Raw genomic sequence first — 8,754 nt, forward strand, 5'->3', positions numbered from 1 at the left:
GAAATGCTTTTCTTAACCCATCCCACCCACCTTCCATTCAATTTACCTTTATCATGTATGGCTGCAACCAGATTCTCAAAATCTTTCATTGTTCCGAAAATGGGGTCGATTTCTCGGAAATCTTCAACACCATGTCGGAAATCTTTAAGGGATGATTTATAAAATGAAGTAATCCAAACAGTTTTTATATTTAAAGTTGTGATGTAATCTAGCTTATCTTGAATACCTGAATGAAAAATAAATAAAGTTTGGGTTTTTTTAGTTGAAGGATTAAAAATAAAAGCAATAGGTCTAAGATGGAAATATTTATATTGAGACAGAAATATTTAGAATTTGTTGAATATGGGTGAAATTCAAATAGCAAGGTCTAGTTCTACAAACAACAGCAAATTAATCTTCTAGCAATAACCTTTGACCTTTAACATCGATGCATAACATTTAAAAAAATCTGTCTGTGGCTTGTTCATATTTTATACTTAAAACCAAGACTACACTATTGTTAATTTATTCTACACATGGTTTTTGAGCACCTAATCCAGGCCAGATGCTGGGCTAAGTGCCAAGGTACGAAGAAGAAGAATACATGGCCCCGCTGGTCAAGTGGTCTGTATTGCACTGCCCAGTGTGTAGCCACTTGCCATGTGGCTATCAAGCACTTACAGTGTGACTAGTCTGAATTGAGATGTGCTGTAAATGTAAAACACACGCTGGACTTTGAAGACCCAGTATGAAGAGAAAGAATGTAAAATAGCTCATTTATATTTTTATGTTGATTATATGTTGAAGTGATACAGTGGATGTGTTGGAGTATGCAAAGTATATTATTAAAATTAATTTCACTCGTTTCTCTTTTACTTTTTTAATGTGGCTTCTAGAAAACTGACAATTACCTATGTGATCCACATTCTATTTCCTTTGGATATTGCTGAAGCCAAGAATTTATACAGAAGAGAATTCTAGAGTTGGCTGAGAAGAGATATGGGAATGAAACTGTACTTGGGACCTCGTAGGATAATTAGCAGATAGTGGGGTGGGGTGGGGTGGGGGGGCGGTGCTTCTAGTTCAGAGTCCTAAATGCAGAGCCAGAGTTGAGTTTAGTATTCAGCCTCCAGTAACTTTCTGTGGGACTCTATGTGGCTTCCTACAATCAGCCTGTCCGAGGTCACAGAGACCAAAGCACAAAGTCCCCTGACTCCTGGCCTTGGGGCTCTTCCCCTGTAACAGGCTGCTTATCTTTGTCCTCATTGTACCTCGGTTCCCCTGTGTGGGTGGCTGTCAGACCACACAGAGTGTCAAAAGGCAACAAAAGAATTTTAAGGCAGATTTAAGTCAGAATTTTGATTTATATCAAAAACCAGCACAAAGGAACAGGATGATAAAAACAGAGGCTGAACAGACACAAAGTAAACAAGGGATCTCCCAGGCCCACATTCCAGGGGACAGAAGGCAGTCAACTGAACTGAAACCTGGAACATTTTCTTCAAGTAATAACAACAAAACCCCCTCAAAAAACAAAAACAAAAAAAACCCCTCAACCTCGAGGAAAAATACCTATTAATTACAGGAAGCAGCCAGTCCTTCAAGGAAAAGTTACTGGAAATCGCAAATGTGAGAGGTGATTAGAAGTTGCCTTTGCAGGAGAATTTAGATGGAGATTACAGAGGGAGGGCCAGGAAGTGGGGAGTGTATTTTTGGGTTTAGGGTTTTGGGCTCTATTCCATCAAAACATCACTTTGCAAAGCATTTCCTTTGTAAGAAGCAGGTGCTAGGACCATGCTGGGGGCCGGGGGTTGGAAGGAAACTCACCCAGGCACTTACAAGGCAGTATCAGAGGTGCTGCTCCTGCAAAGCACCACGAGAGCTCTGGGGAGGGAGCGCGCCCACTGACTGGGAGGTTAAGGACAGAGTAATGAAGGAAGTGGGTTTGAACTGCATCTTGAAGGACAGAAAATATTTCAATATTTTTAATATTTCAATAGCTAAGATGCAGGATGACTTTAAAAAGAGAAAAATTATATGAGCGTGAAAAAGAAAAGCCTTTTATTAGTTGTCAGGAAAGTTGGAGATTTCAAGAGTGTATTTATAACATTTTAAAGTTTGATTAAGCTCATTTCCACTTCCCATACTCTATTAATGCATTCTGTTTTGTCTTCTTCAAGCCAAATATCATTATCAAAAATTACCTTATTAGTTTATTTGTTCCTTATTGTTGCCCTTAACGAGGGTGACCGTATCAACCAATCTGCCTGGGACAGTTCCTGTGTATGGTTTGTGTCCTTGTTTACACAATAAATAATTAGGACATTCCACACATAACACACTAGGAAATTATTAGCATAACTATAAATTTTTTTAACTTTTTTTATTAATGTGGATATTGTTTTTAAATAATCCTTAATTCAAGTAATGACCAACCCACTCTATGCCTTTTCTTCTTTCCTTCATTTCTCAGAATTTAAGCTTTAGAGACTCAGCCTACACATTTTAAAGACATCACTTAATCTTTTTCTAAAATATTATTTATGCTTTGTTCACTAATCAGAAACTCTCCACCAGATTGCCAGACCAGCCACTGTGCACACTGGAAAAGGAATGCTAAACAGTCACTCTGAGATAACCAACTCTAACGTGCCCAGAAGCAGGACACATTTCAAGAGGAAACTTGCCCACGTAGGAAGTTAGAGTGGATGACCAACTACGCAAAGGTTCCTAGCAGGCAATAAACTAAACAGCTCTTTGGGGGCTCAAAGGGCTCCAGCAAGTAACCTTTCATCATATGGGAAGAACTGTTGGGTTCTGCTGAGGGGCTTTTAAACATCATAACCAAGGAGAAACGTGGCGTGACCAGTCATACTGGATGGAACGTGCTTACCGCACAACCCAGGCATAATGCCCTTCAAGAACTGAAACAGTCCGCTACAACCTCATCTCGGACACGCCCCAAACTCTCAAGGCACGCACCTTTTAGGTCTCCGTTCCCATCCTTGTCGCTGTCCTTGAAAGACCTCGGGTAGATCCGGTACATGGGCCCCGCCTGCCACCAGTCCAGGCACTTCGGAGAGATGGCAATGATGCCTATGGTGGCCCCAGTGAGCACGAGCACAGAAGCCACGGTGAGCCAGAAGAGGATCTCCCGGGGCACCCGGTAGCGGGCCTGGCCCGAGAACCGGAACAGCACCTCCTTGGGCATCCCCGCGTAGGGCCGGACATCCTTCAAGTCGGGCTCCGCAGGGCCAAAGATGTCCACGGCATTGTGCTGTGGGCTATCCTCTGGGCTGCCTGGGTCCGGGCCCATCTCCAGGATGTCTTCATTTTGTACAAACCCGTTGTTTGTCCGGCCTCCCTTCATACTCATTCCAATGGAATCTCTCTTGCCTTTATCCTCAGCCATGTTTCACAATCTTATCCCTGCGGAGTGCCTTCCTGCAGTAACAAAAGTGGGAAGGGAACTCGCTGAATTGCTTGGTTGTGTTAACGAGCTTTGCGTGGTTTATAAATAAACTTGGCTGGACTTTGTCCAGCCAAGGAAGAAAGGGTAAAGGTAAAGGGAGTTTTAAAAAATTCTCTTTACACCTGTGAGGCTGATGTAACTATAGTCACTACACTGAGGGATTCAGTTCTGGACTGGGACATGGGCATAGAGGAGGGGACATGGGAAGAGGACACGGGGTTCCATTGCAATTTAAGGTGTTACTTGATCGAGTACACAGATGTTCAAAGCAGCATTACTCACAACAGTCAAAAGGTGGAAACAAGCCAAGTGTCTATCAATGGATGAATGGAGAAACAAAATGTGACATATGCCTTAAAAAGGAAGGAAATTCTGACCATGTGCTACAACATGGATGAACCTTGAAGACATTATGCTAAGTGAAGGAAGCCAGACACAAAAGGATAGATATGGTCTGAGTCCACTTATATGAAGTACTTAGACAAATTCATAGAGACCGAGAGCAGAACTGTAGTTACCAGGAGTTGGAAGGAGGGGGGTAATGGGGAGTTTTTGTTGAATGGATATAAAGTTTCCATTTCGGCTGATGAAAAGTTCTGGAGATGGCTGCACACCAATGTAAATGTACTTAATGCCACCGAATTGTACACTTACAGATTCTTAAAGTGGTAAATTTTATATTATGTATATTTTACCACAATAAAAAAAATAGCTTACATTTCTTTTTTCTTTTTAGCTAGCTCTGAGAAAAAGAAACAAACACCAAATTTTGCAAGGGGAAACAGGCTTTTTATTTTTTGTTTTGAAAGTCTCTTCTCCTATAAATGCAAGAGGAAGAGGATTTGGAGGCAGGGAACAACAAAACCTTTGTTACTAAAGCTATTTTATTTTATCTCAATTCAAGCCAACCTGATAAATACCTATTTGTATGCTCAGTTTGACCCCAGGTGCCTTCAGTTTTTTCAGTTTTTCCTATTTTCAGAAGAGGAAATGGCTGTCCATTCTTGGAAGCACTTTTCAAAGTGGGAGTGGCAGAATGAGGAATTCCATGTCTAGCAAGTTCAAGTGCTTTATTATAGGTAAACAGTTCTTAATGCGAGCATTAAGAGTTGCTGAATCACTGACAAGTATAAAATACAAATTTGCAACCCTGAGGAAACTGCATTAAAGTTAGGTGTGCTTTCCTAGGAGATTATCAAACCTTAAAAGAATGCAATGGGGCTTCCCTGGTGGTGCAGTGGTTGAGAGTCCGCCTGCCGATGCAGGGGACACGGGTTCGTGCCCCAGTCCGGGAAGATCCCACATGCCGCGGAGCGGCTGGGCCCGTGAGCCATGGCCGCTGAGCCTGCGCGTCCGGAGACTGTGCTCCGCAACGGGAGAGGCCACAACAGTGAGAGGCCTGCGTACTACAAAAAAAAAAAAAAGAATGCAATGATTCATGGCTTCCATTTAATCAGTGGCACATATAATAAACAGCTCTATGACTCATTTGATCAAATAAGAATTTTTTTCTTTTAAATGAGGAAAGTTATATGAATTCCTAATATTATTGTTATTTTGTAGAGTTACTGAGAAGCAGTAATTGGTACAGAGGAATGAGCTATTTGATTTTCACTAAGTTATTTTTAAAAATGAGTAAATCCCAATATCTAGCTCGTTGAATGCATCCAATAAGTGGCATCTCTCATCATTATTAATTAGGCATGTTGTATATTTTTTTTAATTAAAGGAATTTAACTTTTATGTCTTCAAATTGCTTCATCACTCAAACACATAATGGTAATTTTCACAATAGACGCTAACTGAAATGCAGTTACTATTTGGGGATAAAAAACAAAATGCAAAAATATCCCTAGTTTTACAATAATTTTAAATTATAAAAATAACTTTTAATTATAAATACTTAAGTTCTAAGTATTCAATCATACAAATGCAAAGAAAACTCTACATCATAACAATACAATTTCATGACAGAAATGTCCCATTTTGACCTCTCCACATTTTATTTAAAATAACAATAACAGGGGCTTCCCTGATGGTGCAGTGGTTAAGAATCCACCCGCCAATGCAGGGGACATGTGTTCGAGCCCTGGTCCAGGAAGATCCCACATGCCGTGGAGCAACTAAGCCTGTGAGCCACAACTACTGAGCCTGCGCTCTAGAGCCCGCGAGCCACAACTACTAAGCCCATGTGCCACAACTACTGAAGCCCACCCCCCTAGAACCCGTGCTCTGCAACAAGAGAAGACACCGCAACGAGGAGCCCGTGCACCGCAACGAAGAGCACCCCCGACTCACCGCAGCCAGAGAAAGCCCACGCACAGCAATGAAGACCCAACGTAACCAAAAATAAATAAATAAATTTATAAATAAAATACAATAACAACCATACTTCGAACTTCCAGAATATGCAAACTAGAATCTTTTAAAAAACAATCTGGAATAATCATCTGGTCTCTGGTGGGAGGATCATTTAAACCATAAAAGCAATTACAAAAGAAGACTGAATTGACTGAACAAAATTTTTGGATTTTTTATATCACAAAGCATTACTAATTGAAGAGCTTATGACAAATTGGGAAATGCATTGGTAATAAATATGCCAAATAATTTATGTTTTTAACATTAAAGATATGTATATAGTGTTTGACATATTTTTACATATATGAAATTTCATAATATCAATTTTAAAATGTCAGTAAGAAACTTGAAAAAAGAATGTAAACATATTTAACACAAATCAACTCACTAACGTTAGAGGAATAAATAAGCATTTTCAATCACATTGGCGAAGAATTTCTAAAAGATGATAGTCCTGACAAGGATCCCGTGTAAATTGACATCATAATTCTGGAAAGTAATCTGGCAATGTGTATCATGCGTTTTAACATTTTCAGAGGCTAAAAATAAATAAATGGGGCTTAGCTCTACTGGATTTTAAAATAAAAACTCCAGAAAAATCAAGAGTTGTTACTGAAGAAGGATAAGATCAATTGTCAAAAGATCAATTGAACAGATTGGAGTCATCAAAAATGGACCCCTACTCCGTATACAGAAGGGAATTTAGAATATGAAAAGTGAGGGAGTCAGTGAGGAAAAGAGAGATTTTTTAGTAAGTGATGTTGGACAATTGGATAAGAAGAGGAAGTATAATATGATCAGAATCATGTGGGAAAAAATAGCACACACAGGGCTTCCCTGGTGGCGCAGTGGTTGAGAGTCCGCCTGCCGATGCAGGGGACACGGGTTCGTGCCCCGGTCCGGGAAGATCCCACATGCCGCAGAGCGGCTAGGCCCGTGAGCCATGGCTGCTGAGCCTGCGCGTCCAGAGCCTGTGCTCCGCAATGGGAGAGGCCACAACAGTGAGAGGCCCGCATACCGCACAAAAAAAAAAAAAAAAAAAAAAAAATAGCACACACATTTGTGCATGCATGTTGAATTTCAGCTAGTGGTTGCCTGGAGGCTGAGAATAAGAGAATGAGGATGAGAATCCTTGGATTTAACGCTTTTCTTGTACCTATACTTGGACTTATACTTTACCCTGAGTTATCTGTCCTTATTATATATGACTTTCATAATAAAAAGAGGGGAGAAAATGTTCATATCCTTTAACTCAGCAATTCCACTTCAAAAACTCTATCTTAAGGAAATAATTCAGGACAGGGACAAAAGTTTATGAATAATAGGCTTATTAATTAGTGTTATTTATTACAACAAATATTGGGAACAACCAAAATGTTCAATGACACAAGACTAGCTAAATAAATTATTGTACATCCATGTTATAGAATATTAGTCATTGAGCATATTTTCGAGGATTTTTAATAACATGGAAGAAATCTCACATTATTGCATTGAGTGGGGAAAATGCAGGCTATAAAGTAGTTGTCCTAATTATGTAAAAAAAATTTTTTCGTGTAGATTTGTAAAGTCCTATTAGAAAAAGTGTATACAGTGTTTATCTCTGGGTTCTAAGATTATGCGTGATACCCATTTTGTTCTTTAAACTTTTTCCGATTTTTCTAATTTTTCTGTAATGAATATGTATTACTCTTCCATTAGAAAAAAAGTAAGTTAGGAAACCCTGAGTTTGGAGTCTCCCTAGAACTTCCAGTCAGGCGCCAGGGTTCAGTTTAAGGTGACTCCTCCTAACATCAGCCATTCAAAATGCATAAATATCCCATACTCAAGATTTAAACTAAAGAGAGAAAAAAAAAAGCAAACTTCAAAAAGCAGAAAGAAAACATGGATTCAATGAACAAGTATGAAAACACTGGAGAGAAGAGGAAGTTGGCGGCAATTTGGAAAAGATAGCCACAAAGTTAAGAATTCCCAGCACATACAAAGTATCAGTATTACTTACTTTCAAGGTGACTTCGGAGAAAATATTGATTGTAGAAAGCCAAACACACTGACTGTTAAAACTTCTAAACATGAATAAGGAACAAGAACACTAAGGAAGCTTTAAGAGCTAACTCTGATAATCAAAACAAAGAATCAGAGATAATGAAGATAATCTCTCTCAGTAAATTCAAATCCCAGGTGAGTTACACAATCACAATAATAAAGCAAAGAAGAATGAACTATCTAGAAAACAGAACAATGGAGGCTATCACAGGACCCAGAAACATCCTGCAATTAAACAGAAACAAACATATAGAAAGCAGTAATCAATTTAAAAATGTATTTTTATATTATATATATGTATTTTAAAATATATATGTACTAGGATTCATTAAATGAATTTTAAAGCCATTCACTCATAAAGACTTCCACTCAGCAGCAAACCCACCAAAATAACTTACAGTATATAACCTGTCAGATTAGTAAACATTTAAAATAGAAAGATTTTCCATATTGCATTTACCTGTTTATAGCCTCTGTGATCTAAGGGTAGGATGTGCTGCATAGTCATCTTTAAGTTCCCAGCATCCAGTTCAGTGCCTGGTAGATTATTAAATGAATAAAAGTAGTTACTTAAAGATAGATAGACCTAACCCTATGCTGAAGAAAGGGGGGGGATGAAAAAAGGGGCGAGGAGGGGGAGCAGGGGGATTAGAAGGAAGAGGTGGAGAGGGGAGGGGGGAAAAAGAGAAAAGTGGAAAGTACATTCTGCACAAAAATGTAGATTTTTATCACTTAGCCAAATGTTCTTACCTTGATACAGTTTGATGAGTGAAATTTTAAGTCAGAGGAGGTGAGATTCAAGCTTGCCTCCACTACTTGCTCTCTGTTTGATCTTGGACAAAATTTTCTCTGAGCCTCTGTTACCTCAGCTGTAAAACAGTTTTAAGTAGAAGGAA

General features: G+C 39.1%; 1 protein-coding gene across 1 annotated transcript in view; it reads right to left on the reverse strand.

Annotated features, from left to right (window-relative positions):
• Window positions 1–3,391, reverse strand: part of SLC3A1 (solute carrier family 3 member 1) — a 31,301-nt gene extending 27,910 nt beyond the window's left edge. Inside the window, exons 1-2 of the mRNA XM_065891346.1 lie at window positions 2,962–3,391; window positions 47–226 (exon numbers count right to left, since the gene is read on the reverse strand). Of these exons, the coding sequence (XP_065747418.1) occupies window positions 47–226; window positions 2,962–3,391 (610 nt within the window). The remainder of the gene's footprint in view (window positions 1–46; window positions 227–2,961) is intronic.
• Window positions 3,392–8,754: the final 5,363 nt, after the last annotated feature.

This window comes from Phocoena phocoena, chromosome 14 (genome assembly GCF_963924675.1).
Source record: "Phocoena phocoena chromosome 14, mPhoPho1.1, whole genome shotgun sequence".
In the NCBI taxonomy this organism is placed as follows: Eukaryota; Metazoa; Chordata; class Mammalia; order Artiodactyla; family Phocoenidae; genus Phocoena; species Phocoena phocoena.